At 44.3% G+C, this 27,353-nt stretch overlaps 1 protein-coding gene across 1 annotated transcript; it reads left to right on the top strand.

Annotated features, from left to right (window-relative positions):
- Positions 1-1,316: 1,316 nt before the first annotated feature.
- On the top strand, positions 1,317-26,427 carry CAPN6 (calpain 6). Its single transcript, XM_059910232.1, has 13 exons — positions 1,317-1,401; positions 7,837-8,016; positions 16,920-17,051; positions 18,089-18,297; positions 18,811-19,003; positions 19,556-19,749; positions 20,006-20,083; positions 20,183-20,369; positions 22,321-22,443; positions 22,625-22,827; positions 23,403-23,524; positions 24,084-24,220; positions 24,821-26,427. Exons 2-13 carry the CDS (start codon positions 7,852-7,854, stop codon positions 25,001-25,003), a joined length of 1,926 nt encoding a protein of 641 aa, XP_059766215.1. The 5' UTR covers positions 1,317-1,401; positions 7,837-7,851; the 3' UTR covers positions 25,004-26,427.
- Positions 26,428-27,353: the final 926 nt, after the last annotated feature.

Below are 27,353 nucleotides of genomic sequence, written 5' to 3'. Positions count from 1 at the left end.
TTAGAAATAGTTTATGCAAAGCTAACTTTTTGCTCAACCTAAGGAATACGTTCTTTTGACAATTAGGGGATGTCCAAACGTGGAACAAGCTGCTTTACAGAGGGATGAGCTTTCCAGATTATCGGGATGATATTCCTGCACTGAGCGGGAGGGTAGATATAACCCCTAAAGTTTCTTCTAATTCTCAGATTCGATGATGCCCGACTCATTGGAAAGTTATGGAGGTGGAAAAGATGGCTGATGAACCCAGACAAAACACCCTCCCTTGGTTTCAAAGCCAAAATCCCACAATATGGGGCATACCTGCTTGAGAAATCTGTCACTCAGGAACCAAATCAGGTGCCAATATTGAGAGCCCTCATTCTCCCGGGTTCTGGGGTTTTGTATTGCCCCCTACCTGTTGCTCAGTTTCCATCTTGGCATAGAGGGCGAGAAGGCACAGAGGGAGTTGTGGTGAAGTGCCAAGGAGGAGGTCGTAGAGACCAGAGTTAGAGAACTGCTCAGATCTGTTTCATGAAAATATTGGGGCCAGTGAGTAGGGCAAGCACACTTCTTTTCCTTCTAAGTCTCTCTCTCCTCACTCTCTCTCCCTCTGTCTCTCTCCTCAACTAGCCAGCAGCAGATGTGGTGCAGGGATGGGGCAGAGGGTGGTAATTTCAGGTCAAAGGTTACCACATCGCCAGGCAGACTCTTCACAGCCCCACTGCTGGAAATTAGGTTTCTTACAGCTGCCGTGCAATCAAACTCCATTCACTTTCCTCTTAACGGCTCCCTTCTCTCTGCCCTTGGCCAGATGTAACGTGTTGCTTCACGAAGCAACCTTTTCTTGCCTGTGCCCCACCGGCTCCTCTTTCACTCCCACCCACTTGCTGAAGTCCTCATCACCAGCACAGATCCGTGTACGGGGCCGAGCCCACAAGAACTCTGCCAGCGCTTCAAGAGTTTTCTCTCCAAGTCCTCTCTCGAGTCATGCTCAGGTCTGCACTATTAACCCTGGGATAGAAAAGTCAGAAATCTCTCAGACCCCTCCCTGAAAAGTCCTATTTCTCCTTGGAACAGAAAGAGCTTTCGAACGTGTTTTCCTGGGTTTTTCAGTTTGCTGGTGGGTGGATCTGGAGTGGGCATCCCGTCTGCACATCTGGTAGGGGTGCTTTCCAGATTTTCCTCATGACTCTGGATCAGTTTCTGACTGCTAGGCGGGGCAAAGGCTCCTGAATTTTCTGCAAGGCACCTCCCCCTGTGAGCAGAGCTTGGTACAGCCCAAATAGTTTTCAGGTTAAGAAAGCCAGAATCTTTGTTCAGCCGCACTGACTGAACAGACTTTGTAGGGGTTACCTGGCTAAGGGCAGTGGCAGCGGCGGCGGCGGCGGCAGCAGCAACAAGGCTCCCGGGATAACTCAGGTGAGGAGGGAGGACATTCGCAAACTCATCCTGCAATTTTCTTTGCTGGATAACTTAGAATCTCAATGAGATGAAGAAACTTGCACTTTATAGGTAAAGTGGAATGTGTGTGTGTGATAGCAGTTTGGAAACTTCAAAACTAATGGAATTTTGGATTGCTTATTTTTTGGGGGGGGTCTCTAAGGGGTAATTGTGGTTGTCTGGCCATGAGACTTTTCCGGTGATATCTGCTAAGGTTTTTTAATTTTTTTTTTTGGTCTTCTGTTACTTAAAATACCTGGTAAGGATGGACAAACCTGGGAGGCAAGAGTGAGGGGGGAGAATCCCCATTTTCAGGGCTTTATTCTAGCTTCTGCTGACCCCCAACTGTGGGCAAATTATTGAAATGCAGGCAGAATCTTGGAGCCACACTGTGTGCAAAAGGTCTTTAAGCCCTGGAAGCGGGGTCCATGGGTGGTACACTGTTGCACAGGAGGGAATGAATGGCAGCAGAGTCTGTCCTGTCTGCAGAGCCGGGGTCTTCCTGTCCTGGTGACAGGTTGATCTTGGCTATTTCATGATCAGCCCCTGGCTGGCCTGGTTTTGTTTTTCTCTGATTCTTGCATTGGTGTAAACTTACATTTGCAGCTGGGGGCTCTATCCGTCCCCACCGCAACTACATTGTTCTGGGGGCTTAACTGGACTACTTGACCAGAGCAGGCTGGGGTGAGAACGGGGTGGCAAAAGGATTGGAGCATTGCAATTAAAAATTGGTTCTGAGGATTTGGAGCTTGAAATATGGTGACAAGCACGTAGGAAAATTAAACAAATTCTGCCATCCTGACAGTCACTTCAGGCTTCAGGATAAAGCATCCTGGTTTGTAATTAATGTTTTTATTGAAATTCGACTAATGTCTCATTTGCTAACATTTGTTGTGAAATTAAGGACATTTTATAGTCTGAAGGAATTTAGGGAAAGATTCTACGGGGGACGCCTAATTAACTTGCATTCCTCTTGCAGTTTGTGTGTATGTGAGTGTGTGTGCACAAACGCGCATGTGCGTTTATGAATACTTGGGATTTGAATAGCATTCTTTATTTATCCTTAGAGTCCTTAGCAGGCGAGGCAGAAGTCTAAACACTTGTGTAGTCAGGAATAGGTTAAAAAGCAGGCTTTCCGTATCCTTGGGACTTTTCAGTCCCTAAATTAAAAGCAGAAAAAGCCCCTTTGTGACCCCAAAACAGTGTTTCTTTGATTAGCCTTGATTTGAAATCATCTCACCTTCTGACAGCAATTCAAAAACAAAACTCCTAAGTGCATTCTTGTAAGAAGAGGACAATAAGAATTTTCAAAAGCAATGTCTTGAGGTTTTGTGTTGGCATTCTCCAGCCCCCCCTTTTTTTTTAATTGTGGTAAAACGAGTCAGGAGGTCCAGGTTTTAGTGCTAGCTCTGTCACCAACTGTGCAACCTTGGACAAGTCCCTTCACCTTCCTGTAGAAGCAAGGAATTGGACTAAGCGATCTATCTCTAAGAGTCCATCCAATGTAACATCCTAGAAAAATTGGAATTAGATTTTCGCAAGGTTATAAAATTAGACTTATAGGATGGGCTTATTCCAGCCAAGAGGGAAAAATAAAAGGGGTAGTGGGGCAAGTCAGCCAAAATGGAGAGGTGGAAGAGAGAGGAGGTACTGAATGGCAGAGGGGCCATTTTATATTGGTCTTTCAAATGTTTGTGTGTGTCTTACTTAAAGTATGTGATCAAATCTCCTCATTTTCCACTAAGGACAGAAAAGGGATTTAACTTGCTTAGAACGAGCGCTTCCTAATACTACTGCCCTATATTGGTCTTATCCTTAATAGTTAAAAAGCACGTTCACATTCCTAATTTTGTTAGATCTCCCGAATAACACCCTGAGGTGTATATGGGGCAGCCATTTTATTCCCATTGCTCTTATGGGGAAACTGAGGGACAGAGATGTTATCTACACTAAATGATCGTATTTGGGACTGGATCTCTTGACTATGTGTGCTCTTTTCATGATTTTGAATTGCTTTTCATTTTTTGATAGAGTTCTGCAACAATGGAATTAAAGGAAATTGTGCACTCTTTTTTCTTGGAATTTCTTTGAACAGGGTCTTCTCTCTGGGCAGAGTAGTTGTGTCCTATATAAGGCTGGATCAGAGGATTTTTGTGGTCCCTTTCAGACCTCAGAATATCTGGCCAACAATCTGAATCTGAAGAACCATACGTTCCTTGGTAGATGCATTCTCTAAGGTGTGGCTATGCTTCTGCCTGTGTAGACATGGAAAGCACTCTTCTCTGGGTAAAATGTGGATGCTGAATTTGTATTACTTCGCCTTCTCCAAGCCCCATTTCTGTCATCACACCACCCCCAGGGGTGAGGATAGGGACCCCCGATTGTGGTGAAAGTGGCTGCTACTTCATGCCAGGACAGAGTTAAGTCTTCTGTATTCACTTTGCTCTGCAAACTCCTAATTGCTTTGACCTCCGATTTTGCCCCAAGTAGAACACAAGGGGGAAACTGGGGAAAAGGAGAAACCAGCCAGGAACAACACCCTCGGGGGCCCTGTTCTCTCCCTCTCTCCCCCTTAAATACCCTCCCCTGCCCTCCCACTCACCGCAATTGAAAGCAGGTTGTAAACCGCAGACTGGATTTCTTCTTATCAGATCATAATTCTCTTGAGTAAACTGAGGCAGATTTCATTTTTTTTTTTAAACTTTAGTCTTTTTTTTTTTTAAATGTATTTTTTTAAACGCATTGTTTACTTTGTTTATTTGTTTCTTTATTTTTGGCTGTGTTGGGTCTTCGTCTCTGTGCGAGGGCTTTCTCTAGTTGTGGCAAGCGGGGGCCACTCTTCATCGCGGTGCGCGGGCCTCTCACTATCGCGGCCTCTCTTGTTGCGGAGCACAGGCTCCAGACGCGCAGGCTCAGTAGTTGTGGCTCACGGGCCTAGCTGCTCCGTGGCATGTGGGATCTTCCCAGACCAGGGCTCGAACCCGTGTGCCCTGCATTGGCAGGCAGATTCCCAACCACTGCGCCACCAGGGAAGCCCCAGATTTCATTTTTACGAGCAAAATCTGGTTTCTACTCTAAGGCTGACCCACAGGTAAAGAACAAGTGCTTTTCCTCTTAAGACTTTGTCCAGCTTCCCAAGCTTTCTAGTCCGGTGAGTAGCAAAAGCTCCTTCTCCTAACTGTGGCCTCTTCATTCTCTCTGGATGGAGGATCCCCACTCAAACAGTACTTCTTAAGACCATTATCTCAATACAAAACTCCACACTCTTTTTCACCCAACCACCCATAATACTAGCCCTCAGGACACAGGGTCCCCCTTCTTAAATGTGCATGTTCCCGTTGTTAGCTGGAGGCCTTCTTTGGTTGATACTCAAAACCCCAGCTTTGCTTCTGTTTACCGACTTTCCTATATGTAGTCTTTAACCTAAAGGCTCTCTTGTCTTCACAGCTGGGTACAGTAAGATAACAAAGAAGGAACATTCCCTTCTCCACTCTCCTATGCCCTGACAGGGCAAGTTGTTGATGACAAACCCAAGACAAATTTCTGAGTTTCCAAAAGTTTTCTGAGACTTAACTGATGAACCCTGAGATGTGAAGTGTTCGGATTCTCCCATGCTCATCAAACCATGGAAATAAAGAACCTTTTCAATATCCACCACGGCCATGAATTCTAGGCAGAATGCCTCAAAGTTAGGTATCATGTTTGCGTTGGAGGGTTTTCCTCATTTGAGCTAAAAAAAAAAAAATCCCTTCTTTAAGAAGGCAGTGTGGTGTGATAGGAAGCTGCACACTAAACCGGGTGTTACACAGACGAGGCTTCATGGCTGCCATGAAGAGAACATGAGCTGATGTGCACCCTTCAAACAATAAATTGCCGCACAAACATTAATTTTCTACATAAGACATTCATCCATTCCACAAATATTTCCTGAACAGTGGCTGGGTACCTAGCTCTGTGCCAGGCTAGGTGAGAGGACTTACGGTGTGTATCTTGCACTTATGGAGCCCTTTCTACTTATTCGAAACACCTGTACACTAACCATCTCATTAGGGAGAGCCCCAGTGTAAGGAGGGCAAGATAAATAACCCCGCTCCCCTGTTGAGAAAATTGAGGCACAAAGAAACCAAGGTCCCAGCAAATGGAATATAGTTTTCTGCTACCTAGTCAGAAATAGGGGGCAATTCTACTCCGCAGGTCCGACGGGGCGTGGGACTGCAATTGTACTCTAACGAATGCCTGTCAAAGTTGAGGCTATTGCTGGCTCTTCCTTATTTCCTGTGTGCCCCCAAAACGCATGTGCCCTCACCCAAAAAGCTTGAATTCTCTGCACCAGCTGTACATTCTGTCTCTGATAAAGTCGACTGGAATCATACCGGTTTTGAAAATCAAACTTGATTTTCTTCTCAATTGATGCCGTTTCTATCTGTAGACAGGCCTCTTTATATAATAGCGATTCCCTTTGCAGGCGCCTTGCCTGCCTCGCCATTTGACTAGGTAACAAGGTAGACTGGCAGTAGCAACGGGCCTTCCCAAGAACAGGAAATACTCACTTATCCAAAATGTTCAGAGACTAGGAGGCTCTGGGAAACTAAATATCCTAATTGTCCCAGACGATCCCCCATTTGCAGCCCCCAGCCTCTGGCAATCCACCCAACCTTCCAGGAAAAGCAAGAGGCACGGTAGGGTTTGTTGTAAGTTTGAGCACATGTAAAAATTGGGGTCCATTTGTAAAAGGCCCCAGAAAGGAGCCCTGGGCATACATTCAGATTGGCTCTGATGCTGCTTAATGGAAAACTCTTACTGATACCGTCCACGACTTCAAACACAGTGAAATGCACGTTAATATTTAAAACCCGTGGACAGACTTAAATCTGATGACTGAAAGCATTTCAGTACTTGCAGTTTCCTGTAGCCTTCCATTTGAAAAACAATTGCCAATAAACAAGGCTATGGAAAAACTGGTTATTTTCAGCTTCTTATTCCTTGGATTCAGAGAAAGGGTAAGTTTGTTTACACATATTGTAGGTTGCAAATAACATCGAATTAAATTTTTTTATGATTTTCAAATGGGGAGACTTCTTTACCAGTGAGACATTTCGATGTAATACTAAAGGAACAGGAAGTAAGATAGTAGAGAGGTCTGATTAATATTACACTTTTTATAAAATAGCAACTGCCTCATTATTAACTGAGTTTTGAGCTGTGTTACCTACACAGATATTCTTTAAAGTGCTAATTAATTAGCCTTTTTTTTTTTTCAAATTTCGTCCATTTTTTAGCAGACACTCTGACCTTAGCCAGATGTTTTGTTTCAACCCTCATGTAATCATAGAATATAGACACAGTTATCCTTAAAATACATTTTTGAAATACTTGGTGCATATAGATTTTACAACCCCCTTCTATTTACCATTGACTGTCATCAGAGGATCATTAAAATCATTACAAATCTATCTTTGTGAATCAGGCAAAGTCATTGAAAACCCTATTATCACCCCAAAGCTGTTTAAAATCAAATTTGCCTTTCAAATTATCCTCATAAAAACCAGTGGTCAGGGGCATTTGAGTGTGGGGCACTCTGATAGACATTGCCTGAAGAGCCACTATATTAATTCTATGTATAGCCATGTGAGAGTTGTTTTGTTGTTTTTTTTTAAGAAAAGAAAGCAACAGTGTATTGACATGGGATAAGAATCCACCAAATTAGTGTAACTGAATTTCGGAGTCTGCCTTTTATGGTGCGCAAATGATTGCACACCAGACTTTGAAGAAGAAAGACACATACAATCTTTCTATCTTTCCTTGTCTTTGGAGGCCATCTGCTGAGCTCTGTTTCTTGCATTAGTCTTCCTGGCCAGTAATAAAAACGCAAAGCTCTTTAATGATAAAAGGGAAGGAATTGTGTAAAAGGGCTTGTTAGAAGTGAAAGGGGCTGCTTCTCCCCTCAAGCACAAAGTGTGTGGCCCTTCAGGGCACCAAATTATTCTGAATATAGTAAAGCGATTTTCCCCCTTTCTCTTCAAATTTACAATTGTTCTGTGCTTGAACTCCTCCCTGCCAGTGGAAGATGGAAGATTGCCCTTTAAATTATAATGACTTACGTTTAACTAGCAATCTTAACGTTTATTATCTATTTTTCCAATAAGATTGTTAAGGCCCGTATTACCCCATTTGGCAGATGAGGAAACTGAGACCCAGAAATGGTTTAGATGCCTTATCCCAAACCCCAAACTAATTTGCTGCAGACCCTGGGCCCTTCTTTCCCTGAAAATGGTGACTTTTCCTTTAAAGCTAAAACTGAGGTGCCTAGCTCTGGGAATAAATCAATGGATGACAACTGTTTGTCTAATCTCAGGGAATCTTTAAAAGACTTGAGAACGTCTTCCTTCAGTAACAACAATTTTCTCATTCTAGACATAGTTTGACATTATGGGTCCTCCTCTGAAGCTCTTCAAAAACCAGAAGTACCAGGAACTGAAGCAGGAATGCATCAGGGATGGTAGACTTTTCTGTGATCCAACCTTTTTGCCTGAGAATGATTCACTTTTCTACAACCGACTGCTTCCTGGGAAGGTGGTGTGGAAACGTCCCCAGGTAACTTTGTTGTTTCAATTTCTGTTTCCCTCTTGATCTCTTTCATCATAAATCTACTTGGTCCGCTATTTCACTCACACAGCCCACTGCGTATAGACCAGTTTAGCAGGCAACTTTATTTATTTTTTATAGCCTAATATCCTTTTTATATTTTTAGAGCACAGCACAATTAAGAGGAAGGTATAGAGATTTCCCATGTATTCCCTGCCCCCGGACATACGGAGTGTCTCCCATTATCAAATGCCCCCTCTCAGCGTGGTACCTGTGTTACAACTGGTGAATTTACACTGACACATCATAATCACACAAAGTTCATAATTTACATTAGAGTTCACTCCTAGTGTTGTACATTCTATGGGTTTGGACAAATGTATAATGACATATAACCATAATTATAGTATCCGAATATTTTCACTGCCCTAAAAATTCCCAGCAGACAGCTTTAAAATGGGAAGTTTTATGGATTTGTGCTTCTGGCTCTAACTTGAGGAATCTTGAATTTTAGTCACATTTTATCAGATTTCGTAATTTAGAAAGAACAAAAAAGAGATATACCATGCTTGTTTTCTTTTGGAAGTTCATTTGAGTAAATCTGGTAACTCAGAAAGCAACTATACTCTTGTTTCTTTACTGAGTTACCTATGACAGCAACTTCAAGATAATCTCAGACCATTGAAGAGAAAAACTTATATGGTGAGCATAAATGAAATAAACTCAACAGGGACAAGATGGAGTTTGAATTGGGGGAGGGAGACTTCTTTGCTGCTCTTTGGATACCATCATCTGTATTCTCCCACAATTAGCAAAGTGGGATCCAAGTAGGACTGTAGCTCTTTCACCACCTCTTCATAGTTACTATGGTTCTCTGTGGAACATCTGTATATTGTGTCTCTAAAGCAAGTCTCAGAACCCCTTTACAAGTCCTACATGAGTGGGAGGTCAATGTACAAAATGATAGGATGTTGGAATCTGGAGAATAAACAGTAACCTGGTTATATCTAAAGGGTATGACTAGATAGAAGGATATTCAACCTGGGCTCCATCCCAAAGTAGGTGACCAGGTATATAAGCCACCAAGGGCTGTTACGAAATGAAAATTCTTGGACTTTCACAATATCCTGAAGACCTTCTGATCCTATTTCATGATGTAACTTTTTTATGCACTATTATGGAACCATCTCAGTCAGCAACTCAAGGTTCGCCTTCTTCAATGAACAATTTCCACAGCTTGAACTCCTAAAGGGAGTTCTTACAAGAGCTACTTCGGTTTATGTAGGTTGCCACCAGGGGGTGCCAAGATACATGGGTCACGTCAAGGCTCTTGTTTTCTATGTGACTCAGAGGACATGTCTCCATTTTTGCCCATAAAGTATGATAGCCACTGAGAATATAAGAGTTGGAGAAGTTCTCTCCATCAGAAGGAAGATTACACTGCTGCTGAGTTTCTGTGCCTCCAGTTGTTGACGTCCCTGTAGATCACTGACCTGCAATACAAATCTGGAAAACATGAGCAGAATTCACTAGCCACTAATTCAGTATGGAGAGAGGTAAGATTTTTTCCCCCCCAAATGCATGGAGAAAATAGAAATATGCTGTTTGGGATCCACTCTTATGAATGGATGGTGATAATGAGGGCCACCACTCTTTTTTGATGGTTGGCTATGAAAGAAAGGAGATCAATAGGGCAGAAGTAGCTGAAAAGAAGGCAGGAAATTGAGGGAGGTTTTCTGGGGGAGGGTGTCTTTTACAAATAGGACAGACTTGAACATATTTATAGGCTAAGGAGGAAATAGTAAAGAAGGAGAGGTTAAAGACACAGAAGAAAGAAGGAATAATGGATGGGGGTGAGGTCCTGGACGAGGTGGCAGGAGATCTGATGGGCAGTAAAATCGCAAGCCAACATGAAGCCATTCTCCTGATGTGAGCCAGGCCAACAGTGCTTCCTGTATTGGCCTGTCTTTAGACACATCCTCCCTCCCGCATCTTGGCTCAGTCCTTCGTCCTTTGCCTTCATCTTCCAAATTCTGTGGATTGAGTCCTAGATGAATTAGCAGGGAAGGAAAAAAACTTAATAACCACTGCAATAATCCATCTTGCCTCTGAGGCAAGCGATACCCCTTCCAAGGTGACTGGAGTGTCAGAAAGAGAGAGTGAATGGGGTAGAACAAGGCATAGGCATTTAGGGCATGCCTACTATGGGCCCAGATACTGTGTTGGGAGTTTTCTATACATTTTTCCATTTCATCCTAATTTGCTATAGCTTAGTGAGGTAGGTATCTTAAAAACCACTTTGATGTAATTCTTTTTTTCCTGGTGTAAAAAATAAAGGTAGATACTATGTTCATTTTATTGATGAGGAAACTGTGTCTCAGAGGGAAGGTAAGAATTTTCCCAGGGTCAGACTACTAACAAGCTGGGATTTGAATCCAGGTTTGACTCCAAAGCCTGTATTAGTTTTTACTCTACCATGCTGCCATGTCAGGGAGATAGATTTGCTCGTGTCTCTTTTGATAAAATAGGTAGCTTCCCTCCAGTAAGTTCTTACATCCTCCTCACTGTGTTGATGCTGTACGCCCATTAATTGATCCATACTCTGCCTTTTGAGAGCATACTCTGAGCTTAGTCTTAATTAGGCCCAAAGAGAGAGTCAGTTGAGAAACATTTATCGAGCGCTTACTCTATGCCCGCCTCTGTGCAAGATGCAGACGAGGCCTGGGGCGAGGGACTCCCATTCCAGCTGGTGAGATGGATATTGAGCTATCGAAGAGTTAAATAAGAAATTACTGCTGCAGAGAGGAGATGCTATTTTCAGGCATATAGCCAGTAAATCATATAGGGTTTTGAAGAAAAGGAGATCATGGTGGATTGGAGTGGTTGGGGAGGGGGGCTCTTGTGGGGAGTAGGGGGAGAAACAAGGTTCCGGACCACCATCTGAGCCTCTTCAAAAAGCTGGAGATTCCTCTCTAGCCAGAGTGGAGGCCAAGCCTATGGGCAAGAACCATGTCAAAGTTCTCTGGCCTCCCATCAGGAAAGCCAAGAGACAGCCCTAGGCCTCTCTAAATTGGCTCAGGAAGACCAGATGGGTCGTTGGACTCACCTGCCTCATTGGCAAGGTTGAGATCCTCATTTGCAGGGAAGCTTACAGACATCTTGTCCCTTGGCATGCCACCCAGCCTCATACTCAAACAGGGTTAGTTTCTGAGGTCTCTAAAATGGAAGAAGCACGATTAACCAGATATTTTCTGTCTCTTTCCCTCCTGGGTTGCAAAGCCTCCATGTCTGTAAACACCACTGCTAATCAAACCAACCAACTGCAGTCAAGTGCCACCATCCTAGGGCAGGATTGAGCTCCCCTTCTTCCCACTTGCCACTTCCCTGCTGCGTCCTAAGGAGCCACTTTAGATAGGCAGGGATTATGAGAGTGTTTTGCAGTTGTTCGGTGCCAGTTCATCTGCCCATACCTTTCAGAGGAAGATCCTTCTCCTTAACACCTCCATTGGTCCAATGACCCCGGCTACTAGCTTCCTGGGTACACAGATATATTGCCTGAGACCTGTCCTCCTGGGCTTCCCTGTCCTCCTGGACCTTCAACATGTAAAGTCTTAGCAGATTCTAAGAGCTGAGTTCCCCTGAATTACAGTGTGATCCTAAGACAGCAGGTAGGATATTTAGGCTGAAATCTAGCCACCAAATTCCCACAGAAAATCTCTTCTCCAGCTCCCTGCAGCGACTCTCCCCTCCTATCCGCCTCTGGCTTTTTTCCTGACTGACTCATACCCAGCTACAATCGTGTCTTCGAGTCAGACACAGCTAGTCTCCTGCTAAAATGGAGCAAGGCCTTTTGGGGATTGCACAGCCAGCTGTGGAGGAAGCCAGGGCACCTGCACAAGATCTGGCAGCTCTCCTGGTCAGGTTTTGAGTTCAGCCTCCACTACCATGGCGCTTGCCCAGGTCTTTTCACTACCTTGGGTGAGAAGAGGCCGATCAGGTTCCGGATTAAAGCAAAGGTGGGAGGAATGGGAGGGAACGGTTGAGAGGGGACATTAGAAGCAGAGAGAGATTGCATATGAGGGACCCCGATAAAGGAGGAAATATTTCTCTCTTTGTGCTAATAGAAATTTCCAACACCCAGCTGAATGGGACACCCCTGTAGAGCAGTTTTGGCCTAGACTGTTCATGAATTTCTTTTTCTTCCCAGAGATCATGTCCCTCCACGTGAATAGTCCTAAGTGTTTTTTTTCTGTTGACACAATCGAAAAGAGTTGAATAGGCCAATACTCTTGCCATCTGTCCTATTTATTTTAGATTCTGAATTTAAAAAACGCTAACAGCTTTATCAAAGTACAATTTATACACCATAAAATTCAGTTGCTTTAAGTATACAAAGCAATGATTTTTTAAAATAAATTTACAGAGTTGTGCAAACATCACCACAATCCAGTTTTAGACCAGTTGCATCATCCCAATACAATCCCTTGTGCACATTTGCAGGGAGTAAACCCCTCCTCCCCCCAGTCGCAGGCAACCAGTAATGTACTTTCGGTTTCTGTCTAGATTTGCCTATTCTGGACATTTCACTTAAAATGGAATCATAAAAGTCACTGGCTTCTTTAGATTAGCATGATTTTCAAGGATCATCCATGTTGTAGCATGTATCTGTTTCTTTTTATCGCCGAACTGTATTCCATTGCACGGATATATAAATTTTTCCCAATAAAGCAGTTTGGGATTTACACCCGGAGTCTCCTTGCAGAAGTCTGAAGGTTTAAAGAAGAAGATAATTCTGTAGTGACTTGCTTGTCCAGTTTGGAAGTGGAAGTTGGGCTTAAGATATTATTCTATGGTTCCATACTGAGTTTTCCTTGGAGGGGTTAGGAAGGAAGAGAATGTTTTACCAATGACAAGATCGTCATGCAGAAGCAAAACTCCCCAGCAAGTAAAGTTGACTCCTTGTGCAGGTGGTTCAACATTGGTCCCTGAGCCGAGGTCCACCTATAAATGCCGTGTCTGGAGATGGTACAATTTTCTAAGGATAAGATAATGGTTGCTTGGACTAGCTGATAAAGCCCTCAGGCCCTGAATGGCAGCCCTGGGCCTTCTGGGACGACTTAGAGCCTTGGACTCAGTCCTAATGTACCTACTGCAGGGCCGGCCTCACTTGTGAGTGTCCACACTGTCTCCATCCCCATGGGACTGCTAGACTGCCCATAGCACTTTTGAAATGCCTCCACTCTTCTGGCTGCTGATTTTCTAGGCAGCCTTTCATTTTACTGTGGTTCTTGAGGTTTACCCTGGACCTCAATGTTTATTGTCAGCAAATTTCACCTGTGTAAAAAAAAAAAAATTGCTAAATATGTGGATGTGGTAGGTGCGAAGAGAGCCACATAGAGTGACATGTGTGGGACTCCAAGGCTTATAACTGTATGCCTCCCTCCCCCACCACCCAGAGATCTCTGGGAAAGGAGATGAGGTAAGGACAATGGGAGGATCTCTCAATGCTCAGCTAAGAGAACGTACTTCCTAGAGACGCTGCTTTGCTTGTATCAGTAGAAGGCTTTGGCTCAGGGATGGGGGTCTGCAGAGACCATTCCTGGATTTACTCTTGGTGCTTGACTTCCTAGTTGTGTGTTTTCCCCCTAAGAAATTATTTTGCCTTGACAAACAGCCCAGTTCAAGGATCACGTCGACTAGGCCAACACAGCTGGGAACCATTAGAGGTTCAGCAATCTTCCCTACCTCTCAAGCCACACAAATATGTGACTATGTGAGCTGTGACCTCTCCTCCAACTCCACTCCCTACCATTTCAGCAGAGCTTGGGCTGCAACGTCCCATCTGCGCTCTGCATCCCAGCTTTGACTTACAGGAAAATGTCTCCAGCCTTGCTTCCTTACCCCCGCAGGAATTATAGCCAGTTGTCTAAATCTAGGGGAAAATTCAATAAATATCCATTTCATTGTTTTCAAATTTGTCACCAAAAAGTCCATTTGGCTGTTAGATTTGCATTGGCTCATTACCCTCTACCCTTTCTACCTCCTTAGCTATTTCTAGTCTTTCACTTCCTTAAAGAGGTAAAAAAAAATGTGGCTTAATAAAAATGTTCTCCCATGCTTCACATCATGGTGCTGACATACATAAGAGTTTGATTCATATTTCGTGGATGAAATTGAGGAGATTAAAGCACATTGGTGATATCTAGCCTAGAACCAAAAGCTAAGACATGAGTTAAGCCAGTCTTCCAGAATGATGGAGAGCTTTTAGGTGAGCGTTAAGCAAAGAGACATAAAACACTGGGATGGATGACTGAGAGAATTAGTTGCATCTCCATCCCTGAAGAGCTTCACAGTATTATCCTTTGCATGGTGACCATTGATCAACTTAAAGGCAAAAGGATGAACCAGCTGATGTCTAGAGGTTCCTTCTCTAACTGTATATGAAGAACCTAAAACTTTAATCCTAGGTCTACTAACTAGCTAAATGACAGGAGAGGCAAGTTACTGCCCTTCTCTGAGCCTGTTTCCTCATTTGTAAAATAAGCAGGTTGACTAAATAGTCTCTAAATTCCTTCCAGGTTTGACAGTCTATGGACTGTTAACTCATTTTTAAAAACCCATTGTTAAATAGCCATCCATCAAGTATGAAGAGTGGTGAAGTAAAACTGGGGCATGGGCCAGTTTATGAGAGGAAATGGAAAATAAGGTGTTTTTTTTTTGCCCAAATGTATGTTCTCCAATGATTACACACAGCTTTACACACACACACACACACACACACACACACACACACTATATATATATATATATATATATATATATATATATATATATATATAAATGTAAAATCACATTCACATTAGTCGACAGGAGAATAATTATCCAGTTCCTCAATTTGAGTTCTGTTTCCATGTCTTTTTGCTTATTTACATGATCCTTTAGGTCTTAAATAGAAGTTGACATGCCAAAAGTGTTTGCTGAGCCTAGATCCCTGCTGTGAATTAAAGCCTTGTGGAAAATCAAGACACTGTAATATAACCCCAACCACTAATAACTCTACATAAAACCAGCAAATAATTTGCCTTAATAATCTAAAAACACACTTTTCCACATATCGATGTTCACTTTATTGGTTTTTCATGCTTGGAAACTATTATATGCATCATCTAAGTCCAAGAAATCACTGTATAACTTTACATCTTGCTACAAATAAAATGGTAATGCCTGACTCAGAAAGGAAAAACTGTGTTTCGTCTCATCTTAGAAAGGGCAAAGAAACAATCAGAAGAGAAAGAATATCAGGATTGAATCCACCCAACACACCTGCTTTATGTTCAATAAGTGAAAAAACAGGCAGCTCCCAATGCATGAAAAAAATTTAGTAAGATAGAAGTCTTCTCCTAAGACTAAAAAGTAATGAGACACCAGACATGCATCTAAAAAAAAAAAAAAAGACCAGAAAACCAAAGCTGACGACAACCCACCTAACTCTCTCCTTTTGGCAAAGGGATGACCAATTAATCTTCAGTTTGGACTTGTCCTTGCCCAGAATGCCTATTCCTTTCCAGAGTTATTTTGGCTTTTAAAGAATATTTGGAATGTTTCATTCTGTAGACCAGACCCTTCATCAAGGAGAATTATGTCCATTAAAAAAAAGAGGTTTGAGAACCAGAAAAATATAGCTGTCTCTATTTAATAATTTTTTAAAGGATATATGTCTAGATTTTCTTTCCATTTGAGACTAGGATTTATTTCTGCTGGGTAAGCAAAATGTCAAGGTACTGGCCAACGGCCTCCTCCACGAAGCTGTCTCCATCTACCCAAGACTTCATTGGTATTTCCTGCCTTTGAACTCTGCAAGGGCTGATACTCTGAGTCACGCAAACGTGTCTTCAATTATATGGTGTCATGTATGTGACTATACCTCTGTCCATGACTGTCTCTCTACTCCTTATGCCTCCATACCTCTCCCTTGTCCAACTGCTAACTCTAGTCATCCGTAAGGCTTCAGCGTGAACATTACCACCACTATTCAAATTATTTTGTCTACCACCAGGGAAATTTTGGGGATCCTTCCTTTAGGCATTGATTATACTTTGAAAATTCCTCCATTACATTGTGCTGGAATTGTATTATTTGGACCTCATTTTCCTACTTGCAGTGGGAATGGCACAGCTAATGATCTATTGGGGAAAGACACACACATACGCCTCAAACAAATACTTCCCCCACTCTGTCCAGGTTCTGAACATCCGCTGTGGGAAAAGAGTATCTGTTGAAGTGCTCCTAGACGCGGTCTATTACCACCTGCTATTAGTGCTGCTGCCATCTGTATTCATCCAAAGATGTGGGGAAATCTTGTTGCATGGACACCGCTGTTGCCTTTGCTTTATGTTAGGAAAGGGCTTCATGTATAAGGTCTCCTAACTCATTTTTCTGGAGAGGGAGAAGCATTAATGTCCACCTCTATCAGGCCTTGTCTTTTAAGTGCAATCACCCATCTGAGCACAGGCGCTTCAGAAAATCTCATCCTGACAAATAGGATCAGAATGTAATGTGCTAATCCCTCGTTCTCCTCTTTACAAGCTCACTGCTGCAGTGAAAACTCTCTAAACCTCAATGATAGCTATGTCTGAGGGCTCCCACCAGCACGTCTCATCCTGTCTCAGTCGCATCCTCTCCTTCCATTTCTCCTGCCACCTTCCCACATGACCCTTTTTCCTGTGTCTTGATGAGCTACTTGCTTTGTGTTTGTTTCCACAACCCCCCAACCCTTCCTTTCTCCTACCTGTGGAAGTCCTGGTAATCTTTCCACCTTACCTCATCTGTGAAGTCTGTCCTGCCTAGCTGAGCTCACACTGACCCGTGGGGAACACTTCCCAGACTCTTAGAACCAACTGTTGTATCCACAGGACATCTGCGATGACCCCCGTCTGATTGTGGGCCATATCAGCAATCACCAGCTGACCCAAGGGAGACTGGGGCACAAGCCAATGGTCTCTGCGTTTTCCTGTTTGGCTGTTCAGGAGTCTCACTGGACAAAGGTACCGACCTCACTCGGTTTCCACCTCCTTGTCTTCTTTAGTAACTTTCGGAAAAGTCAGCTCGTAACTGTCTCAGATTGTTTAATTCCTGAAGTCAGAAGTATTAACGATTGCAGGTGATTTCCCTCAATTTTATTATGAGAATTTTCACAAATACAGAAAGTTGAAAGAATTTTACAGTCAACACCCATTTACTCACCTAGATTCTACCATTAGCATTTTACTCCATTTGCTTTGTCACACATATTAGGTGATCTTTTGTCACTTGCAGTACTTTGACTCAGTAGCTCTGCATACTTGCATTCTCAGTACCTACTGGGGTAAAAAGCCACTGGGGGCCAGGAAGTCACTGACAGATATGAACAAAAGAAAAGGTGAGAAAGAACTAGATCCTTGAAAAGGTTCTAATAAGTTATGAGTACAAAAATTCCTTTGGCATTTAGGCAGAGTTCAAGGCAATGAAGTGTTGACCTGGGAAAAATTAGAGCATTTTCTTCAGAAAATAACAATTTTAGAAGATGAATGTGTAATTGTATTTAAAAAGGAGACTTTCCCAAATGTAATTTTATTCAAGGTGTGAATAAAATCTATAGTCTATAGAATCTGCACGAACTCTCTAGGATGGACCTTTAAAAACTGAAACCACAGGGGGCCTTGTGTTTTGATTGATTTTGCTTTTTAAAATGCCTTGTTTATGTGGTTAAATATGCAACCACGAATATGTTTGTGTAGACAGTCTCTCATGATCGAGTTTGTAGATTAACTGTGGTAAATAGTTTAACCCATAACTTGCTGCCCCCAGTCACCCTGTGTGTATTCAGGGCAAGCATGGTAATACTATCCTCAGCAAAACTGAACTGGGGGAGCAAAAATTGCAGGAAAAAATGCCCTACCAGGGACTTCCTACCTAGACCCAAACCAAATGTATTTGGTGTGCTTCCTGTTGCCACATGGGATTTGCCAGAAGTCAACTGTAATCTCAATATTTGGATATGGTCTGGTGAATAACAGTTGATTGAATGTTCTTATATTTCCAGACAATTCCCAACCATAAGGAACAGGAATGGGACCCTCGAAAACTAGATAAATATGCTGGGATATTTCGCTTCCGTTTCTGGCATTTTGGAGAATGGACCGAGGTGGTGATTGATGACTTGCTGCCCACCATCAATGGAGATCTCGTTTTCTCCTTCTCCACCTCCATGAATGAATTTTGGAATGCTCTGTTGGAGAAAGCTTATGCCAAGTAAGGAGGGGGGTTGGCTAGTCAGTGGTCAGGCTACACAAGGAAAGGAAGGTCACATTCATCCTTGGGAACTCATGCTCTCCCAGCTTAGCCTTGGGCTTTAAATTGGGTAGGATATCAGTCAGATCCAAGGCATTGCTTTGGACCTGGGAATGGCCCTCCATAATTCCAGATGAGAAAGAAATCAGCTGTTCCAGTTTCCATTAAACCCTTACTGCTCCCAGGTGCCCTCTTCCTGCTGCTGATCTACAGATCACATGGAATTATGGCCACAGATTTTCTCCTTGTCTAATATTTACCTGTAGAAAGAAGTTTCTGCGTGGACCGTCCTAGATCAACATAGCCTAAACCTAGAAATCTGACTATATTCTCAAACTATCTCTCATTTTGTACCTAGAGAAAAGCTAGCCGGTAAAGGCTGGCTGGGCAAGGACTGTTTTAACTTGGGGGAACAAGATGTCCTTGACCTGGAAAAATACTTTTACAAAGATAACTTTGCATATTTGCCCCCAGGCTGCTTGGCTGTTATGAAGCCCTCGATGGTCTGACCACTACTGATATCATCGTGGACTTCACTGGCACATTGGCTGAAACTGTTGACATGCAGAAGGGAAGATACACTGAGCTCGTTGAGGAGAAGTATAAGCTGTTTGGAGAACTGTACAAAACATTTACCAAAGGAGGTCTGATCTGTTGCTCCATTGAGGTTTGTACTCACCAAAACCACTCTTCGCTCACTTCTGGCAGAGGAGACCACGACATTTGGTGGAGAACATCACCCTTACCCTGGAGATCCAGGACAAGTCATTATGAAACTCAGAAAGCTAACAATAGGCGCTGAGCCCTGGCGCAGAGGCTAAGGAGCTTTAACCTATTATCCTTTTGTACCAGTCATCCCGCTGGAGGCCGATGTAGCATCCGAGCTGATGTAAATAGTCTCTGCTAAATTATCCCTCCTGCCTCTGCTCCTGGGTGTGGCGGTTATAGCTGTTTGCTCAAAGAATTAACCAACCCCAACAAATTTCAATGCTCTTCAATGTACTACCGTGGGTCATTTGAATTGTTTGAGTTGTTATATTAAATTCTTTATTTCCTTTCCTTGGCTTGCTTTGTATCAAGTTAGGTGGCAGGATCAAATTTCTATCTGCATAAGAGAACTAGTTTCAACCATACTTGGGTAAACCAATCAAGGAAGAGGAAGAGCCAAGCCTTGGATCTCCCAATTCTTGTGCCCTTATGTATCTTTCTTTGCTCTCAGTTTCCCAATCAGGAGGAACAAGAAGTTGAAACTGATTGGGGTCTACTGAAGGGCCATACGTACACCATGACTGATATTCGCAAGATCCGTCTTGGAGAAAGACTCGTGGAGGTCTTCAGTACTGAGAAGCTGTACATGATTCGTCTGAGGAACCCCTTGGGAAGACAAGAATGGAGTGGGCCCTGGAGTGAGATGTGAGTGGTTTTCCACTTTGATTGCTGCATCCGCAAAGCCCTATACGTTCTTCCAATCCCATCCCTCCAGACTGCTAGCGGGCTGTCAATGCTTAGTGACATCTGTGGGTCCTTCTCGGACATGGGGCCTGTGACTTAGCTGATGGTGAGACAAAGCTGTCCCAGTCCTCATGTATTCTGTTCCTTTGGCATCCTGCTTACTGTAGGAAGTCAATGGCAAACATAATGGCTTATCCCTTTGTTCATTTGCCTTTAGTTCTGAAGAGTGGCAGCAACTGACTGCAGCAGATCGCAAGAACCTGGGGCTTGTTATGTCTGATGATGGCGAGTTTTGGTGAGCAGAGGTTTTCTGTGCTAAAGGGAATTGGGGCTTCCACATGGAACTGCCGGGGTAGGTATTAAGTATCATCTTCATTTCTTTCCTTCCATTCAGGATGAGCCTGGAGGACTTTTGCCGCAACTTCCATGAACTGAATGTCTGCCGCAATGTGAACAACCCTATTTTTGGCCGCAAGGAGCTGGAATCGGTGGTGGGATGCTGGACTGTGGATGATGATCCCCTGATGAACCGTTCAGGAGGCTGCTATAACAACCGTGATACCTTCCTGCAGAATCCCCAGGTTTAAATCAAATGCTTTTTCTTTGCCTTCAAGTTATCAAGGCAATAGGAAGCCAGGTCTCACCTTGGAGTATTTCTTTGACATCACTTCTCCCATTTGCAGCTATTGTGTAATATTCATCAACCAAGATGCATAGGGATTGGCTCAGATGCCTGTAAAGCAGACTGTGTCTCTTTGCAGAGACGTGACTTGGTGACATTATCAAATCCAAGCCACCTCCTCTGGCTGCCTCTCTCCTGACCATATTGCTGGGTATGCTTTGACACTCCCTGCTTCCTTGTGATGGTCCCACATTAGAGAGAAAGGATCTGCTCCCTGACGTTTTCTCAATTCTTTTTCATTTCTTTACTGCCTAATTGCTCCCTTGGGTACACATTTACTATATGTGTCCTCTTTCTCATGCAGGTGATTCTTCTGAACCCCATCATTAGGCCTCCCTTTTCTCATCTAGAATACCAGGTCATTCTTCTCAGGATTTGAATCGCTACCCTGTCAATGACCCCGTTCCATCCATCTCCCATTACAGTGCTATTCCAGATGACACATTAGAGGTCAAGCCCAGGCACACCCCAAAGCAAAAAATCCAAACATCCAAAGCCTGAACCTGTAATAACCTTGATGGTTTTATCTGCAAACCTGCTGATGAGCTAACCCACAGGAGACAAGACTTCTGACTATATTGCAGCCTTACACATGAGTGTGTCTTTTCTTTCCATGAGCTTCATTGGCCAGCCATCTTGAAGGATACTAAAGCTGGTGGGCTGATTTACTTAACTCATAGTTTTCTCCATTCCTTCCACCTTAATTGTCCCTAAAGAAAAGAAAGCTCCTATTGCCGCCCCCCTTCATTTACAGTCCTGGAAATGCTTTAACTATCAGGAACATATACCAAACTGGGGAAATGGGCTTTTTGGCTTCACTGTTAGTGTCTGTGCAGGATGGACCGACGGGGGCCTCGTGAGCGCATGTTTCTGCATCTGTTTCCTGTTTCTTGGTGGGAGGGTTGGGGGAGAGAGAGAGAAATCTGATGCCTTTTAGTCTTACTTCCCAATGGCACCATGATTCCCCAGATGATGTTTGGGAAGTCTCTAGAACAGGCCTGCAGCATCCTTAAAATGGTGATAGCAAAGCATCGATTCACCAAGGAAATGGATCCGGCCCCTTCCACAAGTCACGCATCTGGGCTGGCAATAGGAAGCTAGCCTAGGGGAATGCTGCAGTGTCAGGTTAAGTCAAGCAAGGATGCTTTCTGTCTTTGTTGATTCTCAAATTTTCCTGTGTACAGCTTTTAAAAACAAGGGGACAGTTTATAAGATTTTTAAAAAATTAATTTATTTATTTTCGGCTGCATTGGGTCTTCGTTGCTGTGTGCGGGCTTTCTCTAGTTGCGGCGAGCGGGGGATACTCTTCGTTGCAGTGCGAGGGCTTCTCATTGTGGTGGCTTCTGTTGTTGTGGAGCACAGGCTCTAGGCACGTGGGCTTCAGTAGTTGTGGCACATGAGCTCAGTAGTTGTGGCTCGCGGGCTCTAGAGCGCAGGCTCAGTAGTTGTGGTACACGTGCCCAGTTGCTCCATGGCATGTGGGATCTTCCCAGACCAGGGCTTGAACCCGTGTCCCCTGCATTGGCAGGCAGATTCTTAACCACTGTGCCACCAGGGAAGCCCATAAGGCGACAATTTAAAAAAACCCAAGATCCTACCAAGAACTTATTAAAACAAAGCATACCCTCTTTGGCATCAAAGGCCTAGGTATGAAGTTGGCTCTCTCAACACATGCTGAATGCCATAGGGAGAAGCAAACATTAGGATCTGCATTTAGCAAGTCAATGGCAAAGCCCAGAACATAACCCAAGTCTCTGCTTCGCAAGGTAGAGTTTTCTTCCCTGAAATTTGAGCTGGCTCGTCTGAAACAGAAGTGCTAACTAAGCTCCTTGCTGGCCTCTTTCCCTTAGTACATCTTCACTGTGCCCGAGGATGGGCACAAGGTCATCATGTCTCTGCAGCAAAAGGACCTGCGCACTTACCGCCGCATGGGAAGACCCGACAATTACATCATCGGCTTTGAGCTCTTCAAGGTAAGAATGGGCCTTTGGAGCGGAGAGAATGATGGCAAACAGTGTCAAAATTAGGACAGCTTGGGGTTAGGGGAATTAAGAAAGGTCGAGGGATAAAGAAAGTAGAAGAGCTGGGATCTTCCAACGCAACAACTAGGATTTGAGTGCAATGGAGGAGCATCTCCTTCTCTTGCATTTCCAGGTGGAGATGAACCGCAAATTCCGCCTCCACCACCTGTACATCCAGGAGCGCGCGGGGACCTCCACTTATATTGACACGCGCACCGTGTTTCTGAGCAAGTACCTGAAGAAGGGCAACTACGTGCTTGTCCCAACTATGTTCCAGCATGGCCGCACCAGCGAGTTTCTCTTGAGAATCTTCTCTGAAGTGCCTGTCCAGCTCAGGTGCCGTGTCCTTGGCCAGCCCTGCCAACTCCCATTCTGTGCTTTGCCTCCAGTCCTAACCCTCTTGGCCCTCTTCCCCTAGGTGGACACTCAAAGGGACAACTTGTTCAAGTCAGATTTAACTGCAGTGATGGCAGGAGAAAGATTTCTCAGAGTGGTGTGGGTTGTGAGAAGTTCCCTGCGGAGGTCAGAGCTTCAGTGCTTTGAGCTGCCATTTAAGGAGAACAGGCCTATAGCCTAAGCTTTTCCACTTATATTTTATCTTCTGTTCTCTGGCTGACTCTCTCTTCTCTTAAACAGCTAGCACTCCTCACTGCTCCTCTATTATGTTCTGAGTGCTGGGTCACCAAAGCTACCTTTTCACCCCAGCCCTGCCTACTCTGATCTTTATCTGCTGGGCCTTAAAGCAAGGGGAAAGGAAAACATCCTCATAAAATATAAGCCATGTCTGAGGAGGAATGGGCTAGGTCACTTGGCATTTCATGTTTTTCAACAACAAGGTCTGCTTTGGCGAGCCTATCTCCTCATCAAAGGGCATTCGTCATGGATGACGTGTCTTCTTTTTGATGTTCCAGGGAGCTGACTCTGGACATGCCCAAGATGTCCTGCTGGAATCTGGCTCGTGGCTACCCCAAGGTTGTCACCCAGATCACAGTGCACAGTGCCGAGGGCCTGGAGAAGAAGTATGCCAATGAAAGTAAGAACTGCAGGGGTGTCTGGGAAAGCAAAATTCAGTTTCATTTATTGCATATATGGTTAGAAAAGATGGTCACAAATGATTCTCTCCAGTGGTGTTTTCCGTGTAGAAAAGTCAGAATGGCTGTCAACCGTGGTAGGAAAATGGGATATATATAAACAACAAGGTCCTACTGTATAGCACAGGGAACTATATTCAATATCCTGTGATAAACCACAATGGAAAAGAATATTTTAAAAAGAATGTATATGTGTATAACTGAATCACTGTGCTGTACAGCAGAAATTAACACCATGTTGTAAATCAACTATACTTCAATTTAAAAAAAGAGAAAATGGGATATAAAAGTCTTTGGGCAAGGGCCTATCTAATATTCATTTCTATATCCCTATATAAAGTATAGAAAAGAAAAGGGAAATAGGAACCAAAGTTCTAGGTCATTCTAGTACCCAGGTGTTATGCTAAAAGTCCCAGAATAGACTTAGTGAGATAGTTTCTTGACTATCTAGAAAGAGGACTTTTAATCACTGTGTTAAAAATAAATGTTACTTTGTTCCAGCTGTAAACCCATATTTGGTCATCAAGTGTGGAAAGGAGGAAGTCCGTTCTCCTGTCCAAAAGAATACTGTTCATGCCATTTTTGACACCCAGGCCATTTTCTACAGAAGGACCACTGACATTCCTATTATAGTGCAGGTAAGGATGTGAACAGGGACCCTCAGGTGGCTCATATTCAGTACCAGATACTGGATGATCTCAAGTGCCTCACACATGTCTAGGATACAGAGCAAGGCTTATCCTGGTTTTTTGTTTGTTTGTTTTGTACTCGAAGACACCTCCCACCAGGCACAATCACTCGCTTCCTTATGAATCTCCATCCTAAATCTCCTCTCCTCTGTTTCTTTCATTGTGGGCAGAAGCCCGCATGCTGGCAGATACACATGTTAACACAGGTACTGTAACTTCGCATGTGGGGAAGTATATGCCAGTTCACATGCCCCTCGCCCTGCTGCTCAGAATGGAGCACTGTGGTTTGGCTGTTTTTCTGACTTAATGCTTCTGACCAGCTGCCTTTCGGCGGCCATCTCATAGGTCAAGGTTGATTCTGAACTCTGGTGGCTTTTCGTCTCTACTCTTTGAGGTACTTTCCCCTTAGCCAGAGAGGTATCAGGAAATACAGTCTCTTGATTTTTAAACAGACCTTTCAAAGCCCGGCATTAGGTTCTAGATGCCACTCGGCAAAGTCCGATGTTACAGAGGGTTGCTCATCTTCACTTTCTTGACTTGTCTCTCCAGGTCTGGAACAGACGAAAGTTCTGTGATCAGTTCTTGGGGCAGGTTACTCTGGATGCTGACCCCAGTGACTGCCGTGATCTGAAGTCCCTGTACCTGCGTAAGAAGGGTGGCCCAACTGCCAAAGTTAAACAAGGCCACATCAGCTTCAAGGTTATTTCCAGTGATGATCTCACTGAGCTCTAAATCTCCAGCTCCAGGGAATCCTGACAGAGCTTTCCCATCCTTTTATTTTCTGTCAGATGCTAGATCTTATCTAGGATTCATAATCTTTTGAAAGAAAGAAATTCACAGTAATTAATTTTTCCTTTCTTCTGATAAGTTCCCCATACCTCCCGATCCGAGTAGCGTAAGTAGCTACATAACCTATATACCTCCAGCAGCTGGACAGGGGGAGGTGACAGTCCTATCTGGAGATCAGACAGATGTTGGCCAAGGAAAGATCTCTGGGGCTTCCGGGGGTGAGATTCATGCAGGACAACGAAAACAGCCTGGATTCCCTACCGATGTCTTAGCTGTTTTCAGGTGCCCAAAACGTCTCCGCTGTAGGGCACGTTGAGGAAGGGGGAGGGGTGATCAAGGCCAAGCAGGTCTAGCCTGACATCCCAGCTCCTGACTGAACACTACAGGTGTCCCAGCAGCCTTTTACCCAGCAGCCGGAGCCTGTTTATACATCCCCAGCCCTTACCGCCGGCACCGCCATCACCACCACCACCACCACCCACCACCTCCGGAAAGTGTAGTCCTGCCCTGACCCAAGTCACCCCCCACGGTAGGTTTTACCTTCATGTTGAGGAAGCTTCCTAGGTGCTTAATCAAGAGCTGGAGTTCCGTGAGGCTCAGACAGTGGGAAGGGCCCGAGCTCCAGCTCCATGGAAGCCAGCTGTGTGCCACAAGAGGGAAAAGTGGAAGAAGCTGCAGTGGGAGACAAAGCCTCGGTCCCCCACGCATCCACACACACCTACACTCACACACGCGCACGTGGGCGCGCACGAACTACCGTTCAGGCAGTCAGCGGGCAAGAGGAAGGACGAATAAGGACCACGCAGGATAAAAGGACGAGAGACTCCATCCCGGCATAGTCCAGCCAGTCTGGGGCCCCTGACTGCAAATGTGAAACCTCCTGCTGCTGCTAGGTTTACAAACAAGCCCGTTGTCCTGTGCCTCCTAATATCATTGGTACTGAAGACCCCATCTGGGGGGCTTGAGACCCCTCAGGCTTTTCTCCCAGTTGGGACCGTTCACTCCCTGGGGGTGTTTGTTTGCCCTCTTGTTTTTTCAGTCCTTCTATAGAAATTTCTCTAGAGTCAGTCATTCTGAAATGTTCCTCCTCTATCAACATTCTACCCCTCCTTCAAGGCCCAGCACAAATGCCACCTCCTCCATGAAGCCCTTCCCCATCCCCCAAGCTCCACCTCCTAGAATATTTCAACGCTTCTGCAATGATGAATCAAATGACCTAGTTGTAGTATACTTAGTCTAGTCCAGCACGCGATCATTTAAAAAATTATTTTGTAGTTCTCTTAGCTCGCTCCTTTTCCTACCATGTTTTTCAGTCTAACTTCCGCAGTGCCTTCACCACACTGCCTTACATAATCCAAACCACAATAAAGTTCACGTTTAATAAATTGACCAGTCTTGACTTGATTTGGTGGTACAGCAGAGATGGTAAGAGTGGCCGTCTGCTGAGACTCGTTTGCGAGCGGTTAGAGGTCGGGGTGGGAGGAGGGGTACTTCCTGCAACCGGAGCCCAGGCTTAAGTCTGATGGATGCAGAGGCCTTGGCTGTATTCATCCAGGTGGGGAAGGGGCTGGTAGAATGGAGAGGGGGTCCTTTTCTAGTCCATGTTTAGGGGTATTTGTGTGATATCAGGGGTTACATGATTTTGAAACCCCTCTGAGATTGGACTCAAGGCCAAAGCAGCAGTGGCCAGATCGTTCAAGGGCAGGCCTTCCAACAGGAGACAATACCAACTCCTCCCTCCCACCATATCCCTGAGAGCAGAACGGATGTGAAGACTTCATTCACTTGCTTCCACACTTAATTTGTCATCTGCCCATTTTAGGGTTAGGCTAGGCGGGAAACTCCTCTCCTTTTTCCTTGAGCTCTTCCTCCTGACCAGATAGGATGCCCAGACAGGGGAGGCATATCCAAGCTCAGCAGGACTGACCTCAAGCACAGTCCTCATTCCCTGACCCGGCAATACTAAGCCAGAACACACTAGAGATGACATCTTAAAGACAGGCATTTAGATGTGGTAGAGCTTTTGCAGAAATGAAGTCTCTGATACAGATAATGTAATTGTTCTATATGGTCACCAGATGGCACTATGATATTATGATTAAGCTCAGATGCTCTACCACTTTTTAAGGATGAGAAATTTTTTCCCCAAATAAGAATAAAGACACAGACGTAGAGAATGGACTTGAGGACACGGGGAGGGGGAAGGGTAAGCTGGGACGAAGTGAGAGAGTGGCATGGACATATATACACTACCGAATGTAAAACCGATAGCTAGTGGGAAGCAGCCGCATAG

Source organism: Balaenoptera ricei, chromosome X (genome assembly GCF_028023285.1).
Source record: "Balaenoptera ricei isolate mBalRic1 chromosome X, mBalRic1.hap2, whole genome shotgun sequence".
NCBI lineage: Eukaryota > Metazoa > Chordata > Mammalia > Artiodactyla > Balaenopteridae > Balaenoptera > Balaenoptera ricei.
This window is presented reverse-complemented; position numbering and strand designations above follow the sequence as displayed.

What these genes read in the sequence shown, in the direction of transcription:
- CAPN6 (XM_059910232.1), top strand. Translation starts at nt 7,852, where the DNA reads ATGGGTCCTCCTCTGAAGCTCTTCAAAAACCAGAAGTACCAGGAACTG. An exon ending in TGGTGTGGAAACGTCCCCAG is followed by an intron (nt 8,017 to 16,919) that starts GTAACTTTGTTG and finishes TTGTATCCACAG; the next exon opens with GACATCTGCGATGACCCCCG. An exon ending in TCGGCTTTGAGCTCTTCAAG is followed by an intron (nt 22,444 to 22,624) that starts GTAAGAATGGGC and finishes TTGCATTTCCAG; the next exon opens with GTGGAGATGAACCGCAAATT.